At 35.0% G+C, this 27,064-nt stretch overlaps 1 protein-coding gene across 1 annotated transcript; it reads left to right on the top strand.

Moving 5' to 3' along the window:
- Positions 1-25,052, top strand: LOC109837776 (protein farnesyltransferase subunit beta). Its single transcript, XM_020406125.1, has 14 exons — positions 1-246; positions 2,049-2,135; positions 2,243-2,348; positions 4,171-4,206; positions 6,148-6,230; positions 6,324-6,377; positions 7,008-7,059; positions 16,859-16,923; positions 19,957-20,013; positions 20,152-20,224; positions 21,621-21,707; positions 21,780-21,966; positions 23,380-23,483; positions 24,563-25,052. The coding sequence occupies exons 1-14, from the start codon at positions 104-106 to the stop codon at positions 24,809-24,811; spliced, it is 1,383 nt and encodes a 460-aa protein (XP_020261714.1). The 5' UTR covers positions 1-103; the 3' UTR covers positions 24,812-25,052.

The raw sequence follows: 27,064 nt of genomic DNA, 5'->3' as shown, positions 1-27,064 counted from the left end.
GCTTTTACTCACATTAGCTCCAGGATAAATCAAGTCGCGGACCCGAACATGGCATTAGAACAGAAGCCTCGAACACTGAAGTTCTGAAGAAAATAAAGCGATAATGGAGTCTTCTTCATCCTCTCACCATGACCGCCATGAAAAGACGCTCACGATCACCCAAATTGAACAACTCGGCGTCGAAGAGAAGGTCGCAGAGATCTTCCAAATCCTCAATGGCGTATCTCCTCACACGCGATCGCTCATGTGAGTGATTCCTTCTCCTGCTCGCAGTAAAACCTAACCCTAGGTTTGCTTCCTTATAATGTCTTGATCTCTTATTGAGGGGTTTTAGTATCTATAATTGCTAGCATCTTTACTCGCATATCTCATACTGTTACAGAGTAAAACAAATTGGAGTTTGATCTGCCCACAGTTGTTATTATTCACTTCAAGTTGCAAGCCTTTTGCAGTTTTTAATGGAAAAGTTTTTTTTTTTTTTTGTTTTTTTGTGTGCGCGCAATTAGGGGAGGAAAGTTCTGTATATTGATGTAACCCCAATAGCCAGTTCAAAACCCGCCGTTCTACTGTATAAGTTCTTGTGACGCCAAGGATTATTGGGAAGAAAATTTGGCTTCTCTCCCTCTTTCTCTCTGTTGCTCTCCTTTCTCTCCTCTCTCTTTCTCTCCGTCAATCTTTTTTTTTATTTCCTTTCTCTTTAAACCCATCTTTTCTCTATATCCTCTCCGATGGACGTTTCTCTCCAATGGTGTATCTTGTAAGTGGTTGATGATGTTGTGTGGATGTAGTTGGGGTGTCTGTGGCTTGCCTTTTGGTTTCTATTTGTGAGCTAAAATCTATTAAGCCTTGTGACTGAAGTTTTGCGATTGTTTGTTGTTGTGGTTTCTTTGCTAATCTTGTGTTATAACAAGGAGAATGAACTCTGTTTTGGGTTCTTTACCTCACCCAGATGTTGAAAAACACGATAGATCGTTATGGTTTTTTTATACTTATTCTTTTCATTAAAAGAAGAAAACACTATTTAAAAAAAGTCGGCTCTTGAGGGTATTAGCAGATGTATGGAAAATTTCCTCTCCAAATCTCATACAAAGATATTATTAACGGAAGAAGTGACTGAGATAATTAGTTTGATTCTGTAGCTTTCTTTGCATAGAAGGGGAGGAAATTGAGACTGTCGCTTAGATGGAATCCCGAGAACTACTGAACTACTGGAAAAGTTAGTTCCTTATGACGTTTCTGCATCTTGAGAGAACTACTGGAAAAGTTAGTTCCTTATGACGTTTCTGCATCTTGAGAGTAGGTTAATGAGGAGTGAGGAGATCGTGTCTTCACCTAGTTTTCGTTATATTTTGTATGTTCTTTTGGGTAATGTGTAAAAGGACTGTAGAGAGTAAACAAGCACTTTAGTAGTCGTGTCAAATACATGCTCGAAAATTTCATTCACTAGCTATTGTCTCTGATAGAAACATCCAAAGATAGGCTGCCATGTTTTCTTTAATAGAAAAACTATCAGCCACATTCACGCCTATGGGTCCTTGTTTAGCTGCATTTTGTGCTTTACTTCTGATGTAGTACTCTAGCTAAGTGGATAAAGCATTCAAGACAATCTACATGCAATCTGGACAGCCGATAAAACAACAAGAAAGATGGATGATCTGAATACTGATAAGTACACAACTAATGTTATTGTTATCATCAATTCCTATAGAACATTACCGCATTTTTGAGGTAACTAAAAAGTTAATGACGTACTTGTAGCAAACAGAAGAAAAATATTACGGTGCAATTTTTTTCGCTGCATTCTACTTGAAACAATGGTCCAAAATTGGTTAAAAATTTCAAGTTCTTGATTCTTTATTATTTTTCACTTTTCGTTTTTCCTTCTTTTTTTATATCTGAATTGTTCAAGAGAGAAACACTTCATCTCAAATTGATAATGCTTAAAGAAAATACTAGTTAAAAAATGTTTCTTTCATCTGATTTTTGAATGTTGTATCATTTATTTTTGTGGACTACTTTTTCCTTACCTTTTGGAATCTATTCTCTAGTATGGAACTTCAGCGTGATAAACACATAGAGTTTTTGACAAGAGGGCTCAGGCTACTTGGTCCAAGCTATCACGTGCTAGATGCAAAGTAAGACTGTGAAATTACTGTCTATAAGTTTGATCATCAAGTTATTTAGTTTTAATTTCGACTTTCTTATATTTTCTGATTAAAGTGGGCTCGTTTTGCAAGTGCAGCCGACCATGGTTATGTTATTGGATTCTTCATTCCCTTGCTTTATTAGGAGAGCCCTTGGACTTGGAGTTCGAGAACGCAGCTGTGGACTTCTTGTTACGATGTGAGGTGCATATTTGCTTCTATTTTTGTTGAATTTTTCTGCTATATAATTTTGTTTTCTAGAAGTCTTTACATTTTGTATCTTTGTATTTCTTTTGTCTTTAATATATTAAAGGATAAAATATTAAGCAGCATAGACCTGCTAAATATTATAGAATCTGCCCATGTTAACATGACAGGGTGTTGAAGTATTGCCTTTCAAGCTTGGTGTTCATAATAACAGTCTGTGAGAACAGTTAGCTGATGTAGCTAAAACCATGAGAACAGTTTGTGAGAACATTTAGATTTCAACTTCAACTTCAACTTCATTTATTATGTGAATACTGAATATTGGGTCATGTTCAGAGAGAAATCAAGGTTTAGCGTACAAATATTTGAACTTCTATTGCATTCTGTTTCTCTTGATTTCTAGCAAACTATTATTTTTGAAGTTTCAGGCTAACAAAGTATGTTATCCTAAGAGAAAGTGGGTAGGCATCACATGGCTTGTAGGAATAAAATATTGAAGAAAAATGATTCAACTAGTTGGTATTGATACTTCTGTGCCAGGATGAATTTCCAGCAAGAAGGTCTTGAAGCAACTTGCTAAAATTTTGTTGGGAGGTTGTTTAAAATTAAGTAGAGTAGATCTCTTGAACCAATAATAATATGAGAGGGAAGAAAATGGGAGAGCAAGAGCCTGAATTAGGCAACCTAACAATGCTAATTTGTTGATAAATATACCCAAAATGTTAGGTTAATCTTTGAAATTATTCCTTGTGGTGTAATAACTCTTCGAAATTGGAAAAGCGAACTTGCTTTCTTTATGCTTGTTTTAGTGATAGAAGTTGAGTGGATTGGATGATTAGTCAAGAGAAAACAGTGTTGGTGTATTCGTATGTGTGTTGGCAAATGAGTTAGGAAAGCCGTTCTTTGGACTGTGGTGATTTATGTTGTACCATGTTTTTCTTCTTAGACGATCATGACATTGGTTACGTGTTCTCCTAAAATTAACCCCTAGGTCAGTTTGTTGTGTTGCTGAACTAACTTATGGATGGAAAAGGGCTAAAGGAGGAAAATTATGAAGAACATTTTTATCATTAATTTGTGATACTGGTTTTCTTGTATTCTTTAGAGTCCAGTTGAGCATATGGGTTCATGTTTAGGGTTTCAAAAAAGTTAATTCTGTTATCAGTTTATAGTGCTTAGGCATTGTAAGGTAAGTTAGAGGATGCTTTGTTTTTTTCTGGAACTGGAACTTGGTTCATTGTCTGTCAGATTCTTGGCTTGTATGAAATTTAGATGAGAATATTGAGTTGGGTGTTTCCCAGTTAAAAAATGAAAATAGAATTATGGACCTAGGAACTATGCCGAAGAAAAATATTGCTGGGATTTCTTCAAAATTAAGTATAATGTAACTTCATATATGAGAAAATAATAGAAACATGGCAGAGAGAAATAAATAGCTTTTATAGGTCAATCCTTAAGTGTACATATCAAGAAAAAAGAACCGTCATCAAATAAACACCAAAGGTTGCTGCGGTGGGCTAGTTAATTCCACTTACTCTTTTCTCATATTTGACTTTGATTGATCCAAAGGACCTTGAATTGATACATTTGTACCCATAACTTGGTGGGATTCTAAGTTATGGCCTTTAGTGGTGATGGATCTTGTACGCTGAACAACATTCAAACTTAACTATCTATTCATTTCTATCTCTATTAGATTGCATCTTTTATCATTTGTATGACACTGACTAAGTGTCATGGTGAGGTTGAAATGTGAGACAAGTCTATTGCATTTTATTTGCACGCTATATAATAAATTGTTTTTGTTGTGAACTTGCAGGCAGAAGATGGTGGATATGGTGGTGGACCAGGGCAGGTTTGTTCCAATAAGCTATTCTGTTGTTACTTTAGAAATTGGTTTTACTGTTTACTCTGTGGGCTTTTTAGCCCATGTTTCAAATTTAAAAGATTTTCAAGCTCTTTGTATTATCATCCTCCATTGGTTTTAATTGCGTCTAAGATTTGAGTGTTAATTTCCAAAGTAAATTTATTAATTACTCACATTTCACATCACTTATTTTTCTGTTTTTATGCTTTCTATTATTTTTTTATTGTTCAAGAAACCCATATGCTTTTGGCTGCTAAATGCCTAGACCATGAGTCTTCCCTTGCTGCTTTGCTTCCGTTCCCTCCCTACAAAGTTGGTGGAAAATCATAGAGGAAAAAGGAGAGGAAAAAAAAAAAGCTTAGGTGAAGGGAATTTAATGGCCTGTTTGGGAGTTTCATTTAGGAGGGTAGAGGAGGGGAATGGAGGGGAAATTTGGCCCAAATTCTTACACAGAAATTGGTTTTACTGTTTACTCTGTGGGCTTTTTAGCCCATGTTTCAAATTTAAAAGATTTTCAAGCTCTTTGTATTATCATCCTCCATTGGTTTTAATTGCGTCTAAGATTTGAGTGTTAATTTCCAAAGTAAATTTATTAATTACTCACATTTCACATCACTTATTTTTCTGTTTTTATGCTTTCTATTATTTTTTTATTGTTCAAGAAACCCATATGCTTTTGGCTGCTAAATGCCTAGACCATGAGTCTTCCCTTGCTGCTTTGCTTCCGTTCCCTCCCTACAAAGTTGGTGGAAAATCATAGAGGAAAAAGGAGAGGAAAAAAAAAAAGCTTAGGTGAAGGGAATTTAATGGCCTGTTTGGGAGTTTCATTTAGGAGGGTAGAGGAGGGGAATGGAGGGGAAATTTGGCCCAAATTCTTACACCCCAAATTGGGGTGTAATTGAGGGGAAGGGAAGGAAGGGGAATTTTTCGCCTTCCTTCCATTTCCTAAGTAGACTCCCAAACACACCATTATAAAAGAAAGGGTGATAAAAAAAAGGCAAGGAAAGAAGCAAAAACAGACCTACAACATTTGACATATCACTGTAGATCACCAAACCAGCAATATATGCTATCAAACAGTTGTCACCTTGACCAGAACCACAATCTGAGGTGGGACTTACTAAGGGCAGCAATTTACTCTTTTGAACTTGCTATTATCCAAGGAAGCTTTCTATTAAAATAGGCAAAGTACCAAGATTTATGAGCAATTCACAGGAGCATACAATTCACTAAGTTGCTACTCTTGCTTTGGTTACTCAAACACAGATGCTTGCGCTTGTCTTTGACACTCAAAATCTTGTCCTTGAATTTCTTACTTTTAAGATCATATGAACACATGTTTAATACACAAGCGGAAAAATGTTACTAGGTTGCTTCCCTTGCTTAAGTTGTACAAATTAATTCCCCATTTTTTGTGCTGTGATTTTTCTTATCTTTCATCTCAATCATAGGCAATAATTATCAAGGCTAAGACTAAGGTTACTAGCTTCAATCAGAGGGATGCTTATTTATGAGATGTGAATAGCACACTGAACAGCCTAGTAATATATAATTGAACTCTATCAACTTTTTGCTTGTGAAAGGAACAGTCTTCTGCTTTAATATATGTGAAGATAATTATACTGGTTTAGATTCACATTATCCCAAAATTTGATCTATGGATAAAATAGAAGTTACTAGCTAAAAGCAGTAGATGTGCTGCTGGTAAGGTGAGAATATCAGTCAAAAGGAGATAGCAATATAATGCATCTGCTGTGAAAGAAACGTCAGACAGTATAATAAAAAAATGTACGGATTATAGTACTTGCGGAAAATTGTTTAGCATAATTTGGTAGTTTCCAGCTTGTTGAGATGCTAGTCTTATTATATTACCAGAAAGTATACATTTCTTTTTATATTACCAGTTATTAACATTCATATCTTTGTTAGATGGCTCATCTTGCAACAACATATGCTGCAGTGAATTCACTTATTACTTTGGGAAGCATGTGGGCATTATCATCAATAAACAGGTAACAAGTTCTTACAGAGTCCAATTATTTTGTTACTGCTTAATGTCTATGAATATGTGTACTTAATGTGAGTATTTTCTCCTTTGTTCTCAGAGATAAGATGTACAAGTTTTTGTCACAAATGAAAGATCCATCAGGAGCCTTCAGGTATATGTTATTTCTTGTCTATCTGCCCATGATAAAAATATCTACACACATATTTGTGATAAGGAAATGTGACTTTGCAATAGCATGAACCTAGCTAGAGAACCTTTATACTTTAATATATGAAGCCTCAGCTATACTAATGGAGCATATTAAATACTTCATATATTACTTGAGCAAGTAAACTGCTCCAGCTTAACAATCAAACGCCATTAAGTACACGCTTTGCCATATAATTATGCAATGAATCTTTTGGCCTTAACTACTAATGCATTGACGTCATGTTTGCTATTCTTCCGGCCAAGCAAGGCAACTAACATCTGATACAGATGTAGATGCTCAACAGGGTAGGTCCCAGAAAATCCCGTATTAGAATAAAATTAGCGGATGAATTCCTACGCATACGTTACCTGTTCAGGATTAAGGTATCAAGTGAGTCGCTAGAGTAGTTTATGTAAGTTTTCATCAAAAATTTAAACCAGGTTTAAATTTCTGATGTGTTATGGGTAACATATATTTATTCAAAAAACATTGGATAACTGTTCATTCACTTTCTTACTGGTCATTTTTATATTCAATCCTCACAACCGTATCCAGTGATAATAATCCCATTTCATTTTCTTTATCCACTAGAATGCATGACGCAGGTGAAATGGATGTAAGGGCATGCTATACAGCAATTTCTGTGAGTTATTTTCAACGTTCTGATCACTTTGCTTCTTATACTTTATCTTCATTAGTGAAGCAACATGTGAAAGCTCTTTATGTTCCTCTTCATGTGATCGAATGGATTCTTGAGATAAAATTCATGCTTTCTAGTTGTTTATATATCTGTAGCATCTAAGTTTGGATTTTGTTTCTTATCGAGATGCAACAAATTGGAAGAAAGATACAGGATTCTTGTATTTGGGCGTAAGTGATGGAAAATATATGCATGCGACATTTGAATGGTGTAAATAGCTGTCTAAATTGATGATTTACAACAGCCACCTGTCCCCCTTATATTGTTTTGGTTAGAAATCAAACAGATTGAGACTTCTAGCATGCATGCATCTAGTAGTTAAAATTTTCATAGATCTTCTTATTTTCGAGTTGTTACTTTACGACATATTATTGCTTGATAGAAGTACTGTGATTATAATCCAGGAGTTTGTATGTGTATATCATAATAGTTGTTGTGAATCAGTTATTTCAATGACCATAATTCCAAGTGACATGATTTCTTGAACATGTTATATTCCTGTATGCCCCCTTGGTTATCATGTTGTTTTCATACATCTACCCAGGCATCTTCACAAACTCGAGCTGTTTATTTCATGCTTACTGAATTTAAGATTCTTACATAATTGCTTGCATACATAGAGCATAACATTTCAAGCAGCGAAGTTGCTTTTGATGGTACCAAGGCAGGTTGCAACTGTTCATTGCTGCATCCGTTATTAAATAGTATCTTTTTCGTTACAAATGGAAGATATGTATCTAATTTCAAAGCCATCAATATCCATGTAAGGTTAAAATTGGCAAGGATAGGCAAGCTGAACTTCTATGGTAAAACTGTCACGCCCCGAAACAACATAGATATTAATGTGAATGATAATAAGATCAAGGCTGGCATGTGATAGTCGGCCACAAATCCTCTTACAAAGAGGACCTGCGAATCGTAATTCCAAAATTCCAATAAATTTGTATTTCCATATTTATGATCCATGAAGAAAGACTTTTCTATTCAAATCCAAACCTACAATACGTATTAAATCCAAAAAGCTCCTTACCACATCATCAGAGTATTTGTAGCAACCGATCTGGTTCACCCTCTTGGACTTGACATTCAAGCCACACTAATATGAAAAATGTTATTTATATTCGAGGTGAGCTTTCCATGTGCTTAGTAAGTGGCTTAGCAATTCAACAATTTATGTAAATGAAGCACGCATATGGCAAAATACTATCCAAATAAGGAGTTTATGATAAATACGCAACATGGTTGACAATCTTCATGCATAGAAATTATGCAAAGTTACAAACTGTCTTGCCAGCTAGATTTCCTAGAGCAGCCATCTGCCTAGAAACGTTGCCTATCGTGCTCTCTGCCTTTTACTCATGTCTCAACCAGACTACCTACAGTGGCGATTTGTATGGCCCGAACTTTCTATAGCTGCGATTTGCTCGTTATAACACTCTACTCCCTTCCTATGCCTGTGACTTGCTTAATTTCGTCTACAACGGTGATCTGCTCATTATAACACCCTACTTCCTTGATGGGCCTGTGACTTGCTTAAAATTTTGGTGTACACTATACACAATTACTAGTGAATACTGCAAAATATGCTTCAATATGATTCAAATATCTTTTGACAAAATCCACTTGTTATGTATGGCCTACTACAACGACAAAACCAAATATCCCTACATGATAAATTTGACAAACAATAACTCATGCTTCCAGCAATCATGAAATATCTAAAAACATACTTTTCACATGAGGTTCATGCTTGCTCGTCAAAATGTAAACATTTGTAAGCAAACAATGAGAAAATCATTAATTAAAGAATATGTAACCCCACTTACATGGCTCTTTCGTAACTTCAAGTTCCTCATGGCTCTTCAGGAGTTACTTCTAACTCTTATAGATTTTCCTAATACAAACAAGTATCAAATATTAATCTTCAATTACCCATACACTACTTAATTGCATTCTCAAGTTGAGCGATCCTAGTGTAGGATCTTTCAAAATGTCTTATAGCGGTAGTCAACATCTTTACATACTTCATAGAAATGTTTGAAGTTCTAAAACTAGTTTAATTTTCATAGGGGCATTTCTGTAAATTCTGAAAACTGCAGGGGGTATTTTTTTTATTTCTGAAAACTGCAGGGTATATTTGTAATTTCTGAACCATGCAGGGACCTTTGTAATTTCTACTTTAAGCTAAAATATCTCTACTTCAGGGTCATCATAATATCTCCAAACTATACAAGGATAGTGTTTCTCTTTATTACATGATTTCAAATGCTATTTTCAAATGTTACTTGGTAAAAAAGATGGACTAAAAAAGAGAGTATTTAGTAAATCCAAGGTCTGAAAGTAATTTCACCCCCTCCTACTAAGCTATTGTTGCCTTCTGCAGCGGAACCCATTCCCATGGCTATCCTAGTAACAACATATGTGAACATCACCATCTAATTTAATCCGTTAACTTCTTGTCAATACAATAAATAGTATCCTTCAAGAATGTTCGATTACACTTAAACCCGAACATCAATTGAGAGAGCCTAATACATGTAGTTCTAAAATTAAGAGAGTACTTTGAGATTTACCTTACATAAATCGTTGTTTGTCCTTCTCATTTCCTCTCACTTCTTGTTTTGCTTCTCTTCCTTTCCTTTTCTACTATACTACTTTTCTTGTCACTTTATTTGTCTTGCTGCTCTTCCGTTTTATTTTCTTCCTTTCTTTTTTTCCCCATTTAACTTATCTTGCTGCTCCTTTCCTCTGATCTCATTTCTTTTCTTTTTCTTCTCTTTCTCGCTGGTTCACCAAGAGGGAATCAAGAGAGCTCCTCTCCATCTCCCTTTGACTCCACAGGCTTATCCTTTACTTCATGACACCTCAACCTCCACCTCCTACTTAGTCAAGCCACATATCTCTCTCTTTCCTTCATGCTAACTTCACTTCCACCTCATGCCACATCATCCTTAATCTTTTAGAACTGTCATTCTCATTAATAATATATGGTCAAATCAACTCATTTCCATTCTATAATATATGTTTCCGTAATCTTTTCCATATTTGCACCTCCTTTTTTGTCTTCAGTATTGTACCAATCGTTCTTTGTATTTGCGAATAATTATTGCAAGAGCATATTATTCATCATCTAGATCATAATCACTATAATAAAGTTCAGGTCATTACAAAACTGTTATGATTAACATTTGTACTTGCTTTACAATCCTATATCGTAGTGCTATAATTAAATAGAAAAAAGAAAAAATCTAAAAAAATATGGAAACAAAACCGGTTCATTTGAGCAATACTCAAAAGGGTGCTTACTTTTAAAAAGGGTTAATTTTAGAACCCCCCTCAACTATAAGGATTGTCTCAAAAAACTCCCGCTCAATATTTATTTCTTTTTAGGCACTAGAAGGCAAAGGCCCTCTCCCCCCCCTTCCCCCCCCCCCCCAAATTTTAATGGTTCTGTCTTGCGATAAACCAACTCTCTTGAACTTTCAAATTTAGGCTTAACACCGCTCACCTTTTCTCACTAAACTCTTTGAACTAACACCGTTAACTCTAACAGAACATGTAAAAAGCATGTGGTTTAAAATGACCATACTACCCTGAAGAGATTAAGAATTTGCCATATTGTCTCTTTTGAATTTTTTGTTAAAGTACCTCCCCTTGTATTTCCCCCCCCCTTTTCTTCCTTTATTGCCATTGCCAGGTCTTAGTTTTGACCTAAATTAATTTTTCTTTTTTTTGAGACTTCAAGCTTCTTTTGTTTCGTACTTATTCATACTTCTAATGTTTGAAAAAAAAATGAAATTTTGAGGTTTCTTCAAGATGTAATGTCTCCTCATCAAAAGTTCAAAATCCATTCAATTCAAGACTAATAATTGTGGATTCTTCCATAAATAGAATATTTGTGATTGCTTTAACTTCATTTAGTTTTTTCAACTCATATCCGTTTTATCAAAAACAAGGGTGTTTTAGTCACTACACTTTTAAATTGATAATGGTAGGTTATTTCAGAAAACTGTAAAGGTGAAGGGGTTTTGTTAGACACCTCATAGTTTAAGGGGTTAATGTTGAGATCTAGATTCAAGCCTAGAGGGGGATTGAATATGATTGATACTCTTTTTTTCATAAATATAAAGATTAAAATATTTTAGATATAACAATGGAAATAAATAAAATAAAACGAGCAACCTCAGAGCAATTATGAACATAAGGATTTTATAGTGGTTCAGATAGAATTCATACATCTACTCTTCTTCGTCATCAACAGGGGCTTTTGCATTATATGTGAAGGTTCATCTAGATCATAAATCCAATCCGGTAAGCAATTACAAGACCACACCCTAGATGGCTAGACTAACCTTAATGTGGTTGTCTCTGCCAACGGCCTATCACAGCGGTGTAACCCTAGCTCTAGCTAGTAATCCTCTTCATCAATTCATCTCAGCTTGAGTACGACTTCAAATAAAAACTGATCATATGATCATAATAAGAAGTGCTTTAAAAAACTCAAAATTAATTAGACACAAAAGAAAGATCTTACAACCCTTTTATAAATCAAACTAATTTTTCAAAAGATTTTTATTGATGATTTGGAAGAATGACAAGGATTTGATGCTAGGGCTGGCTGCACTTCATGAAGAACAAATCAATTTATATAGCCCGCTCCGAGAATGCAACAAAGACTCTGAGAGGCGACAGTGAATTCTCCTTCAAATCCTAGAAGAGCTTCTCCCCTTTTCTCTCCCAATTGGACTTTCCTAATCTTGACATTTCTCTTTTCTTATTCTATGGGAAAATAACCCTGGAGATGTATACTTAGATACCTCAAAGAAAGGTCCAGTTTGCATCTCAGATAACAAAACAATAATTCAGTGCAAACCGTTGACTAGCTGACTGGAAAGCTTGGCCCAGCTGGTTGAAATCAACTGACCTGGCTGATTTAAAATCCAGCCAACACTGTAATTGAATTTCCACAAATAGTGCTTCTGCCAAACTCATTTTAGCCGGTTGCCCTTCATTTCAGCCCCCTATCATAAGCGGCTTGGTTGATATAACAATCGACCCTGTTAAATTTTCTCCAAGACACCCCTCTGTTATGCAGTATCAACCACCTGCTCCAGATGAACAGCCATCTGATGTTGCTTCTAGCCAAGCTGGAGTCTTGTTCAACCACCTGAAAACATGCTCACAGCTTTGCATAATCTTATAACCTGCACAATACAACTTCAAAACTCCTTAGACATTATGAATGTTTGTCACTGATCAAATTGAGTCAATTGCATGAACATGTTCCCAACAATTAAGTCATATTTTAAGAGTTGACTGAGTCTATCTGCAACACCAGGAAAACTGAGGGGTTTTCGAAAGTTAAATTTAACCCTTTTAGACAAAGCTATCCAAAGAAGTTGATTTTCTAGATGCATATTATGTAACTGGGCTTTTAATTTTATGGCAATTAGACCTTCCCACTGGATCATATCTAAGCTTGTTTGTTTTGAGTATCGACTTTCATATCAGTTAGGTCTAACACTTCTTGCTGTTTAAGTTTCTTCCAGACTCTTCCCGAAATGGATCATGTTTAAGTTTGTTCCAGTCAATAGATATAGATTTTATTAAATATTTTTTATTAAATAAGAAGTTTCTGAGTCAAATATATGTGATAGACATGAATCTCATGGGGATGCATTATGATAGATGGCCATAACTTCTCATAAAGTCGCATATTACTTTCTCATTCAGCTGCAATGATAGTCAATGGCAGTTCCTTGCATCAGTTGGTATGAGCGTTTAATGTAAATGCTGAGTCATGGTTTTTCAGCACTTAAGTAAACAAGAGATTTGTTTAGTTAAACTAATAATTTCTACAGTATCTATCTCAAAAAGAAAGGGGATTAAAGGTGAAGGGCAGCATTAAAAGGAACTAGGTCCGTTCAAGTGACTTAATAGCAATAGCAAGAAGAAAAGGAGAAAGAGAGAAGGAAAAAAAGAAAAGGAAAGAAAAATCTGAAAGTCATCTTACTCTTGTTCTTCAGTGGAAATCAAGGAATTTCGAATAAGAATTAGGGTTATTTTCAAGTTCAAACACTAATGTTTCATTTTAACTTTAATATTCTTAAGTTTAAATTTAGCAAAATGATATATGTTTCATCCACCTTACATTTTGGTACCTTCAGGCTTCAGTTATGTGACTATTGAAATTGCTGTTGAATTTGATTACATGCGTCACGTCCTCAAGATTTAATAATGGTTTAAACCTCGGGGTTGCGCGACATAGTGCAGTCAGTCACCAAAAATTTAGTTCATCGATTTCAGAGTAGTGATTCAAAAGTCCTTCATCATTTTCGTTACGAGTTATAATAAGGTCCAATACTGAAGATCTTAATCGGATAATTCAGAAAATCATAACTGTCCAATTTTCTATAGACATTTAACTAGTAAATATGAAGCACACTTGCTACATAATGATTCTCACAACCCTATTTATTTAACTGTCATACAAACATATATAAGCATATAGACAAATATCTATTACATAGGGACATGGTTGCTTAGCACGACTTGCCTTCTCATCTTGATCTCCCGCTTATGATCTATATCCAACTTTACTCTGAAAAAATATTACAATTGAACATATGAGTGCTACAACTTAATGAGTAATCCAACCACTTCTTAATTCTAGGTTTACCCAAAATCATATCATATTATTGCTTGTGATAGGATAATTCGAGTAAGAGATAGCTTAAAAGGAAACCTTCCTTGGAACAACGAACACCATTTAACAAGATATTCAGAGATGTACAGTCGGCAATTAACTTGTCCAGTTAGGAGAACGTATTAGATTCACAGTGATTCATGACAGGTATACTAACAATACAGTACAATAATGGTTTAGTAATCCCCATGAGTCCAGTATTCTCCACGCACGTCTCTATAGGAGCCAGTTAAACCTCCTTGAACGTCTCCAAAGAGTCAGTAAAATACCAAATACCATTCCATCGTCTTCGAGTGGTTCAATATTAACTCAGGGGTTCAGTAGTCTTCGCTTGGCCAAAGCTTCTCAATCAGTATAACTACACCGATGGGTCCAGTAACAGTAACAATAATACGCAATGGCTAGAGGCTTTGTTCTACAGTTATATATCAACAGTGATTTCTTCAAAATTGTTTAGTATATCTTTTAATACAATACTTGTGTGGATATCTCTGTATACCATTATATTCTTAATTAATCCTTAAGTTCTTGGATATCCATTATTAACTTGGAAACTTGGAAAGCATCATTTATGCTTGCACTTATGACTATTAAATTATTCAACACCTTATCATTAGTATCTTTTAACTTTATTTTCTCAACGCCTAACATGCTACAGGGAAATGAGGCAATCCACACGCTATATGACTTTCAATTATTTTACTACATTTTCTTTGTAGCTTAGCTTAATCAAGCTTGTTCGTGCACCTATTCATGTTCTTAATTATTTATCTCTGCTTATTCAGGTGAAAAAACGGTCTATGTGTTCCTTATAATTAACTATACTTTATAATCTCGTACTTTCACATGAGGATGCAGAGCTGTAGCTACAAATTTCCAAGTATCCCCAATAGTTATTGGACATGCTATACTTGTAAAGCTGCGAAATATTCAGCAAACAGTCATACTTAATCAACCAGCTCCTATAGATTCTCTGATCGTAAAACAGTGACTAGGTTGCTTTGTTTTCCAATTAAAGTATAGCTGCAATCATTTTTAAATGGCTTAATGCAAGCATAGACCATAAAGCTATGTATTTAAACATCACATTTACTTCATATGAGATAGTGAGATAAGCACCTAGGACTTGAAATCAACTGGAAGATGCTGCTAAAAGAATTAACAGGTTACTGCAAGATATAAACTTATACAAGAATTAACATCACAATTCAAATTACCCTAAAATCCAAGAAGGGATAGAATACTTAATTTAGCCTACCAATTTTGTTCTAAGCTCATGTGCATTTCCCCGTCAGTTACACCACTCCTCCCATCTCTCTTCCTTTTATTCTTGTTTTCCACTTGATACAGTTTGATCTAATCTATCTGCAGCTTACCTAGAAGGCATATATATATTTAGGTATACATCAAAGTTCTCAATTGGTGACAACTCATCCTTTTATCTGTATATCCTACAGCCTACACCTAAGCTCCTCAGTTCCCTTGATCCCTAACTGCAAAACACGTGCCCCCTGACTCTCCATTCCACTGCCAGTAGCAAAACACTAATTACCTCCCACTTATACATGATCCAAAACCTCCCTTTTTTTATTACATCCGATTGATAGGGGTATTACAACATGACTATCACACATTGTTTCTGGACGTTTAAACTTATTTTAAAAAGAACCCCCATGTTCGCTTCTATTTCCTTCTATTTAAGCAAGAACTAATTCATCTCTTCTTCTCTATCCGGTTTCTTCATCTAATCAAAACATAGTAAGTTAGATCTTGTAAGAAAAAATTCTATAGTAAAGTGAATATTTACCTCTAAAAATTTAAGGATTTTGGATACTCAAAAGGAGAATTTTGGACAGCATGAAGAACTGAGTTAATAGTGGCAGAAATGTATTTCTAATAGTAAAAAGAAAATTTTGAGAATATATTATCCACTTATCTAAAAGAAAATGTATCTGAATAAAATACTATTGCATTCTACATTTTTCCTATTTTGGAAGAAAATCAAATCTCGATGATGATGTGAGAGAAGAGAACCTATGCCCTAAATTAGCATAATATATATCGACAATAAATTGGGAACATATTGTTATAGATGGAAGAAAAGACTTGAGAATTCAAAGAAACTGATAGAGGTGTACAGAAAATTCTAAAGTAACCTATTATTTATTTGTTTGTTTATTTTGGAAGTTTAGTGGAGTTCCTCCTGTGTTTTTATAGCGGGAGGGGTGAGGACAAGAGCAAGATAGCTTGATGTAGGAAGACCAGTTTTGTTACCAAGGGAAAAAGAATCATAAGCAGTTTGAGGGAAATAAATACATATAAGATAATTAGTATTGTTCAAGGTGTAAGCAAATTGCTAGTGTAAGTGTACTTCATCGGAACAGATAAAGGGAATTAGGTCCTTGTGTATATATGAATGCACATTGTTCCTTGTAGAATAAGCATTTTTTATGGCAGACATTAATCCGTGATAACTATAATGCAAATGTATCATCAATCATTTCATTTAGGCCTCTTGGCTGCATGTCATTTCTCTCTATGTTTGTTGTTTCCTAGGTAAGCATTAAATACTGTACATTTAGAACTTATATATGAGAATAACTTGTGTTTTTCTTTAAAGAATTTATTGATTGTTTTCAACTTGCGTCTTAATTTTGATTGGAGTCCAGAATTCTGGAAAATGGGTAAACATCAGTACCTTTGCCCTAGGAGCAAGTTTACCAAAAGTGAGAACGTCTGAAAGGTGTATATACATATGCTTTGTCTAGATTTGGTTTATGCTAGTAGAATCATTAGTATATCATTCTTCTAAGATGTATTCAGCTTGTTAAGTTTTTAATAAGTCTTATAAGCTGAACATTAGCTTAAGAATTTCACGAACAACGTCTTTACTTGAGTCAATTGGATACATGATGGTTATGGATGATTCAATGATACAATTTTCAGTGGCATTCTTTGTTGCATTCAAACTCTATTTCTTTCCATTTGATACGTGCTCGTGTTCTTACTATAAGCAAAATTTTCCATTGCAATTAGGTTGCAAGTATCTTGAACATTTTGGATTATGAGCTTGTGAAAGATGTTGGAAGTTACATCGTAAGGTTCGTGCTTCAAATTATTTCTTTTTTCAAATGTGATTCTTGTATGTCTTGACAAGGATATAGCTTCTCCTGTTTCTTTTCTTTTTGCTAATTTGAAACTTTTAGTGTACGCACAAGGAACATGTTTAATGACTAATTAGTTTATATATAAGGATTTACATGAAGCATGAAAATGGTTTTAACGCATACCACATAAAACCAAATGTTGATAACTACCCACTCACAGTATTGTAAAGGGTTTTTACATGAAAACCATCTTAACTTTTGTCCAAATTAGTACTTATTGCCTATATTTATTTTTTTCATCAAAACCACCTACATTTGCTTACATGTTTGTAATATCACACTTAACCACTATTCAGCTAAAAAAATCAGAACTACTCATTTTACCCCTCTCCTCTCTCTACCTCCTTACTTCCCTCCCCTCTCCTCCTCCCCGTCCTCGACCTCCACCCTCTCCCCCGTCCTCTACCTCCCTCCCTCTTTCCCCTTCTCTTCCTCCATCCTCTCCACCTTCCTCCCCTCCTCCCTCTCCATTCTCACTGTTACATCCTCCCCTCCCCACTCTTCCACAACTGGCCCATCACAGGCAATTTCCCTCCCTTCTCCTCTTCCTCTCCTTCTCTCCTTCCCTCTCTCAAGTTGGATTGGAGGGTATAATGAATTTAGGTTTTTTTTGAAAATAGAAAATACCATAAAGTGTGACATTGCAAACGCATAAGCAAACGTAGGTGGTTATTTAATAAATAAATAATTAAAGGTGGTAAGTACTAATTTGGATAAAAGTTAAGATGGTTTTCATGTAAAAATTCCATTGTAAATAGTGGATATATGTCAGTAACAATTAATCCTTTGTATAACTTGAATGTGGAACGCGTCATAATTTATGATTTAACTTGAAGTCTAAAGGGTTCCAACATGGGCTTGGAATTTGCAAAGTTTTTAATAGAATAGAGGAATATTAGCTTTTACCACCGAAGTGTAAATTTTAGCTTATAAGCCTGTGTGATGACAATTCCACATGAAGCTCAAAGAGGACAAATAAGGGACCAAAACTATTTTCTACTGCAGGAAAATTTAAGACTAGAAACTCACTCCCACTATAATACTCTCACAACACTTGAAAAACAATTTTTTTGGTGTCCGTAAGAAACCAACCACATATCAAACTCTGTTAAATCAATCATTATAGCTTGCACAGTGACACTGGACTGTTGCATGGTTTATTCTTCATCGGTCTTGTGATGTATGAATTTTGGTAGAACTTGTCTGACTTAAAAGGTTAGTTACTAGGGCGAGAATCATGCCTTAACATGGATGGAAATGCTAATAATGCTACTGAGAAAAGTTAGAATAAGGAATCATTTGGCTGACCCTACAAGTTTTGATGAAGTTCTTTACTTTCTGGTTTCCAAATATCGTGTTTCTTGAGAATATGTTTAGAAGGAATTATGGCTTGCCACAAATATGGTCATCATAAGATTAAAAATGATTCCATGGGCCATTGCTAAACTAAATTCTCCGGCTTGTATGCTAGAAATTAATTATCATTTCTTTTTCGCAAGTGTTACATAATAAATGAAAACTATTAATTGATTTATAGGCATTGTTTTGTCAATAATTTTCAAACATAGTAGCATGGATCCCGGTTCCTTCCGGTTCATGGGAGGGGCACGGGAGCGTGGTACACCACTCATTAGGAGTTGGGTATGATGGGGGGTAGGCTTATACGGTGTCCAGGAAGCGTGTACACTTTAGGTTCAGTTCTTAAATATAGGAAGTAGAGGTTTTGCAAGAGTCAGTAATGATAAAAGAACCTTAAGAATCATGTTGCAATTATTCTTTTAAAAAATAGTTATTTTTCCCAAAATTTTAACTGGTTCGAATTTTAAGTCGGGTCACTGGAGTTGGTGAATTGGGTCGTGCTTCATGTGAATGTGGAACGATTGAACCTGGGTCACGGTTCGCTATAGCATCTGACATTCCTAACTTTTATGATTTGAAAAAATCTTCCCATGTTTAAATTTTCCTATATTTAGCAAGAGTTAATTAACACTAGTTTGAATTTGTATTTCCTTACCTTTACCACAACCTACTTAGCTTGGTTCTTTCTCTTATTACCTAATATCCAAAATCTAGTTGTAAATTTTTTTCTGATGATTTGAAGGCACTCTTTCATTGTTCCAACAAGACGCGTTCAATTTGAAATGTCCTCACCACATTAGTCAGTGGAAATGTAGTATATACTGCATAAGCACAACCATTATAAGCTAGTTGAACATCAAGGAAGCTACGTAAAAATAATTTCAAACATGATATTAACCCTCTACTTTTCGGTGCAAAGTTTTCGGCGAAGCCATTATGAGCTAGTGTGTTCTTTCTAAAATTTTGATTGATGCTTGTTGAGCTGGTAAGGCTACCTTTTGAATCATGTAACTAAGCATCACTTTTCCAAATTTTATGAATTTCAACATTATATTAACCCTCTTCTTACTGGTGACATGTCATCGGCAAAGCCATTATTAGCTACTGCATTCTTTCTTAAACCTTGATTGGTAGCTGTCGTGTTGGTAAAGATACCTTTTTGATTCAAGTAACTAAGCATCACTTTTCCAAAATTCTATGAATTTGAAAAGAGTAGGAAAAAGTATACTACCTTAGCCAACAGATTACAAGCATGTGATTGATATCTAAATATCAATTATGGATTTGATGAATTTGAATCAGAACTGTGCCCCTATGTGATATTATAGGAAGATAAGGATTTACGCTTACAATATATCTATAACAGAAAATGTGGTTTTGTTTAAATACAAAGCGTGAAGGTATAGGGATGTCTAATCAGTCATCAAGTTGGCATCAGAAATTTGTCTATTTATTGTAGAGACTGGAGAGATGTTGATCACAACAAATCAAGTCCTTCCGACATTAACATAAAAACTGATTAGTATTTATTGTTTATGTTTCCCTTTATTCAGCTGTTCTCTTGATAATCGAACTGATACTTTGTTGTAAAACAACTTCTCATCATAGATGTCAAACATATGAAGGTGGTATTGCTGGAGAACCGGGTTCTGAAGCTCATGGTGGGTATGTTTGCTGTAGCTAGCCACATGATTATCGTATATGTCGATGGAAATATCAGTTCTCTAGCTTGTTGACTACATGATTTCTAGATAATTAAGGTGCTTACCCTATTTTGCAATGTCCTTCCTGTTCTTTTTGAAGGTACACATTTTGTGGGTTGGCCACAATGATATTAATAAACGAGGTTGATAGGTTGGATTTGCCTAGACTGCTTGTAAGTCTCTTCTTCGTCGTCTTCTTATTTTCTGATTCTGAGTAATTTCCAGATTGCTTTATTTTTGACATACTGAAGTTGTACTCATTCTTGAATTTGACTTAGTTCATAAACTGTTAGTTATGGGCCTCATGGCCCAGGCAGCACATATATCCTAGTCTAATGCTATGGAATCTTTTCAAATGATCTTGCTATAGTTTTATTGCTTTGTATTGGTGGTAAAGTATTCTTCTGCTCTTGAAATGAGGATTACACTATAAAAAAAACATTCATGTTAACTTCTGTTTTTTTATTACAAAGATATGATAGACATAATTCTATTGCATGCTGAAATAAGTGAGATGTAGTGATGTTAAATAAGGATTAGATGCTGGAAAACCAAAGTAGCTTAATGACAATAGCTGGTTGAGCTACATCAATCTTGGTATAAATAGGGGTGGTATGGGAGTTGGGTTAGGAGGGTTCAAGTAAAAACCAGAATTTACCTGAGCCAAGGAAGCTAAACTTACAGTACACATTTGATAAATGGGTCAGGTACCCTCAACCATCAATACAAGGAAGCTAAACTTACAGTACACATTTGATAAATGGGTCAGGTACCCTCAACCATCAATACCTGTACCTGTAAAAAAAGTGGATACCTGTACCTATCCTGCTAACCTGCTTAATGAAAAGGCCCAGCTAATAAACGTTAGGGAAACATAAGCTAGAGCTTAAGTTTGTTACTTTATTTAGTATGTTAAGGTGTTGAGTTTGGGTCTGAGAACATGTCAATCTGAAGCTGCATGTTAAATGAGTTAGCTGGGTTGAGCAAGGCAAGTATACCATCCAAAACCGACCCAATTATCTACTGGGTTCATAAGTTGTCATATCTTCATTCTTTTCTTTGTATGACCTGCTTGAAGTTTAGAGACTAGTCATTCTTTTTGTATGCAAAATTTTGTGGGCCAGAATATCAAACTAAAATAGTGTGTCATCACTTCAAGAATCCACTCAACAATCTGTTGTGACTCAAGTTGTTTGGAATTTCTTTTATAGTTGTTTACTTCTATTATACAAATCACACTCCTTTTTTCATGATTCATGGCGTTATTTATTGCTATCGATGACTACTAGCATTGAAACTTTAAGTTCTGAATTTTAACAGGAAGCTTAGATTAACTTATGTTCAAACTATTTTGCAAAACAAAGACATAAATATAATTCACAGTTACTTGTAGCGTGATAAGTTAGTATTTGTTGATATTCCTAACTGGTTTAGATCCTCTCATTTTTACAGGGTGCTATTTGCTATTGTTGCATTTCATGTGCTTACCATGTTCTTTTTTTTTTCTTTCAACCATATTCAAAATTTCCCCTTCCTCGATGTTGCTTCACCAATACACATTGCTATCAGGACTGGGTGGCATTCCGTCAAGGTGTGGAGTGCGGATTTCAAGGACGAACAAATAAATTGGTCGATGGTTGCTATTCATTTTGGCAAGTAATTTTCTTTCTCATCTTTTCTTTACATTAGAAACTTCTTAGCTCTGGTAAAAAACGTTTATGTCTTCAGGGAGGCGTGCTTGCTTTAATGCAAAGATTATTGCCGATTGCGGATGAGCAGTTAAAGCTAACATTTGTTCCCAGAAGCTGTTTATCTATGAAGAGTTCGAATAATTCTAGATCAGCTGATACTGGAGATAGCCCTGGTCTGTATGATGATTTATGCCAAAGTAGTACTTCTCATCAACAAATTGAAGGTATATCAAATGATATTCAAAACCATGTTATGTTCTCCAGAAACCTAATTAATCCTTATTTTTTGCTGTTTGTGTGATGGTTTTTTCAAGTGTCCATATATCTATGTTGTACAGACACAGCTAGAGGCACAGTAAGGCACAGCTATGAAGATGCAAAATCTTCAGAATCCTATGAAATATTCAACAGAATTTATACGATTGCCTCTTTGTTTTTGGTATGAATTAGGACAATGACATGATATAAGCTCAGAGATGCACAAAAACAACAATTTAGTTCCTAATACCCAAATCATATGAACCATGGAACCTATGCACCATAGCACACAACTCATATCATTAAAAAACATATAAATATAAAAAGTACATTGTAGACAGGAAATATATCTGCCAAATTTCATCTGAGTATCTCGCTTGTATGAATGTCAGATACGTAGGAGACACAGGGCTGTGTCAGCACAACACAAAAATAAACCCTTTATCTCAAACTTTTTTGGGATTGGGTGCATTAATCTTTTCCCTAATTCAGTTACCTTAAGCGCATCTCCTCAGTTAAGTGACCACTGTGATGATCTTGTTAATTGCCTCATCTAAGTTCGATCAGTTAAGTGACCACTATGATGATCTTGTTAATTGCCTCATCCAAGTTCGATTACACCTAGTGTTCCTTGCTATGTTAAATATAATCCTATAATTTTCTAACTGGTGCACTTACTGTGTACCCTATGTTGCACGTATATTAGAATGTTCCATTCCTTAAAAAGACGTGGGTTCAGTTGGACGTTTTTTATTATTAGTCACCATGCTACAAGGTGTTCAAAATCACAGTGGTACATCTTTTAATTAGTATATGAATGATGATATTAGATGTTGAACCATAGCCTCATTCTTTTTCTAGTGGAACTGAACTCTCTTATCAAGTGATGTTCTTGGTGACTTCCACAAGCATGACAAGTTTAGGGATCTTGTACCACAAATTTATTCGTTTTACCGTGTTTACTGATTATGTTACTTGAGGTCTTAAAGCTTCTTATTCATAAGCAATTCAGCATAAGTGAAATGACTGGTGTATATATGGTCATCTAGTAAACCAGACACTTCTGTTATTGTTGGTAGTGTGCGTATATTCTTGCTGAAGGTGAAGTTCTCCAAATTTGAGGAAAGCAAGATATCAGCATGTGTCATGGCTTTTTAACATTTCTTATATGTACTACTAAAGTACATCAGGCATTTGTGATTTCATTTCTTGCTCTTATAATTAGTAATGCTCTCACCCTGGGAGTCCTGCATCCCTCTTTTATTTACAAGTTTGTATTATTTGCATCTTCCTTGATTTCATTTCTTCTTTATAATGATAGATTGGCCTGATCCATTACAATTATTCCACCATATGACAGAAGAATACATTTTATGCAGGGAAATTGCCAGATGTTGGTCTTGCTTTCATAAACAAAAAACCCAATTGGGGCCCTCTATTTAATAGCACTGCTTTGCAACAGTATATACTGTTATGCTCTCAGGTAATATTGCTGTGTCCTTTCCTTTCTGTCAAATGTATGGTAATTTTCCATTTAATGGGATTATGTAACATCCTGTAGCAATATTTGACACCTGAAATGTTTTAATTTTGAATCAACATTTTCTAGATCCAGCTTCCTTATGAAGTTTGTTTTTCTCAGATTATTAACTTCTTATGATATTGTATAAAGAAACTTTACTTGTATTTAACCATGCCGTGGATATTAGAGAGTCATTATGCAAGGTAAATTTACACCTATCATTGCTGAACAGTTTTATTTATCATTGTAGGACTTGCTAATCTTATTTTGAGTAGTTCTGTGCTCTTATTCTTTGCTATAACCATAGAGAGTACAATTCATAGTTTTGTAACTTTCCACTTCAATAGAAACTACTATTCATCACTGCTTACTGACATTAGCCAATAATGGCACCGCATACTGTAATCTCTTACATTGACCAAAAGCATACATTTCTTGGACTTCATAAGCACTCATAAAGTTTAAATGATCGATGTATATGGCCGACTTTCGTGTTCAAGAGAGTTTAGATTTCACAACGACCTTTTCGTGATACTGCACTGACTGTCGCTACAATGATCGTTGATGACACTTTCAAAATATATATTGTTTTTACTCAACTTTCATTGAGATGTTGACTTGAAGTATTGAATCAAGTCCGTAACCAAAGTCACTTCTACTACATCAGAACTTTGAAGTTGTGGTGAAGGTTATAGTTTTATATTTGCGGCAGTTTTTTAAATCCGTTTTAAATGTGTGCCTGGTGGAATTTGAATCTTGGTGGTTCTAATTTCAATTTTGCAGCCATTTTTTGAATCTGTTTTAAATGTATGCCTGGTGGAATCTTGGCTGTTCTAATTTCATTTTAATGTCCCTTTATCACACGAAAACTTAAGGAGGTGTAGTTATGATTATAACTTGATTACTAAAACAGCTGCATCCATCGTACCACGGTTCTCACTCTTGAAGGAGAATCCATGCAATTCACATTGTTTCTCCTCTAAACCTTCTTGAATTTCCTACTTTGTTTGAAGTCATTTACAGGGTGTTGGCTGTTGCAGGTACTGGAGGGAGGATTCAAGGACAAACCAGGGAAGCAGAGAGATCATTATCACTCTTGTTACGTCCTCAGTGGTCTCTCAGTGAGCCAGTATAGCTGGTCAAAAGATGAGAATGCCCCTCCATTGCCTAAGGCTGTTCTAGGCCCTTACTCTAACCTTCTCGAGCCCATTCACCCTCTATACAATGTAATCCTGGATCGATACTACAAGGCCCATGAATTTTTCTCAGGGCGTCAAGCACAAGATTAGAAGGCAAAGAAACTGAAGTCATAGAGCATGTTTGTATTTGTGATGATAAGGCGAATGTCTGTGTTTTGTCGACTAGTTGATCTGTTGATTTTGTAGTTTGTTATTATGTGTGTGTCTGTGGAAGACAAAGTTGTCTTGAAAACCTTTAGATTCCTATGTTGGGCCGTTATCATTTAGCGGATGAAGTGTCCCTGGGCTTATTTATGGATTTTTGATGAATTGGGAAGATTCTTTTCTTTTACCCTAGTAGAAAATATTGGCTATCGTGCATTGGTGGCTCTTTTGGCCCTACGTTTTTTCTCTGCCGGAAGCACCTAAGAATTTCTCTGCAGGAAGCAGCTAAGAATTTCTCCACAAAAGGAGGCTCTTTTAGGGCTGAGCAAACGGTCAGTTTTGCCCAAATTTCAAAAAACCGAACCAAGCCAAGGATAAGTACTGAACTACATCAAACCGAATAATTTGGTTCGGTTTGGTCAGATTTCAGTTGCTGTAGAACTATATCGCCAACTCCAAAACCAAGCCAAGGATAAGTATTGAACTACATCAAACCGAATAATTCGGTTCGGTTTGGTCAGATTTCAGTTGCTGTAGAACTATATCGCCAACTCCAAGTAGCTGACATGGCCGCATCTAAGAAAATGAAGGGTGAATTTTCTAGCTCTTATAATAAGTAAAAAAATCAAATAAGAAAGAACATAAGAAAAGAATGATTGGAGAAGACCAAGATAATAAAGTACAATAAAGTGGATGATTGAGAAACCTAAATGGGTTCAGATAAACTCGTCATGAGAGACGAAGGGTGTGACTTGATTTGGAACTTTGGAAATATCTCTCCTCTGACCATGATGAGCTGGAGTCAACTTACGCTTAGGGCATGTTTGTTTGCGTGAAAATAGTTATGATGTAGATGAAGTATAGTCCATTTACTTCTATATAAGAAATTATGTTTGTTTCTCTGTAAAAACTACTTTTGTTACTTCTTTAAAAGCTGACGTTACATCTAGCTGGCACCTCTATTTCTTTAATAATTTTTTGCCTTTGAATGCAATGAAATACGGCGGAAGTTGATGTAGGGTGGGGTCCACAAGGAAAAATGATTCTTAAAATTACTTCATAGTAATATTTTCAAATATTATCAAAACAAAAAAGTAAATGAAGAGGAAGAAGTTTTACTTCCATTACTTCTAAAAATATATGAAACAAACAAAAAAAATGTTATTTCCGCTACTTCTTATTTTATAGTTTTGAAAGTTATTTTTGTAACATACTTCTTACTTTCAATGCTTCCATTATCCAAACGAGTCCTTAGGGGGGTGTTTGTTTCACTCTTTTTATAGAATAAGAATAGGAATTGGATCCGACAAGAGCAAAACTATAAATAAAGGATTCTAAATGTATCCTATTCCTAAGTTTGGTTCATAACAATTTTATAGATTTTGAAATCTATAAAGTTAGAAAAAGGGGTGTTTTTTATGGAAACCCAAATCTAATGGGTTTGGGTGGAATTAGGTAAAAAAGCTGACACCACCCACTTCATTTACCATTCCAAACCAAGCTAAACTAAAGAATATGAATTTTAGGGTTTCTATAAAGTTGGATTCTGTATTTTAATGTTATGAAACAAACATAGAAAGTTAAAAAAATAAGATTCCACAATATTCTATGACAACATAAAATTATCCTTAAATTGTTAATAGATTATGTAGGAATCCATAAAAAAATATTTTTTTCCTAATTCTATTCTTGCTCACTATTGAACCAAACACCCCCTTAAATAAAGAAGTGTACTTGGTCACGTGCGTGGGGCCCATAGTGATAGATGTGAGAGAAAAAGACTAGTGCAATTATTGCTCACTATCTAGTTTCGGTACATTTCTAGTAATAACTAGGACAAGATTTTAAAAACAACCTGTTTAGAAACTTAATTGCCAAAAACGACCTATTTCGAAATTATTTACCAAATTCGACCAAGTTTTAGCAAGTTGGCTAAAACTGGGTCGAATTTGGCGAAAAAAGTTACAAAACTTTACGGGACTTCAAGTCACATAAAGTTTAAACCCCCGATAACAAAGTTGATTAAGGGGCCTAAAACTTCACGGGACTTGAAGTCCAGTGAAGTTTTGTAATTTCGTCAATTTCACGAGACTTCAAGTCCCGTGGAGTTGCAGGCAATCGCTCTTTAGAATTCAGCCTGCAACTCCACGAGACTTGAAGTCCCATGGAGTTGGGGTAGGGCCTATATAAGGCCTACGC

Source organism: Asparagus officinalis, chromosome 4 (assembly GCF_001876935.1).
Source record: "Asparagus officinalis chromosome 4, Aspof.V1, whole genome shotgun sequence".
NCBI lineage: Eukaryota > Viridiplantae > Streptophyta > Magnoliopsida > Asparagales > Asparagaceae > Asparagus > Asparagus officinalis.
The sequence above is the reverse complement of the archived record's forward strand: the minus strand, read 5'-3'. Positions and strand labels throughout refer to the sequence as shown.

Excerpts from the sequence above, each read along its gene's own strand:
- LOC109837776 (XM_020406125.1), top strand. The coding sequence starts at position 104 with ATGGAGTCTTCTTCATCCTCTCACCATGACCGCCATGAAAAGACGCTC. Across the intron at positions 6,231-6,323 it reads GCATTATCATCAATAAACAG|AGATAAGATGTACAAGTTTT; the intron begins GTAACAAGTTCT and ends CTTTGTTCTCAG. Across the intron at positions 21,708-21,779 it reads GTTGCTATTCATTTTGGCAA|GGAGGCGTGCTTGCTTTAAT; the intron begins GTAATTTTCTTT and ends TTATGTCTTCAG.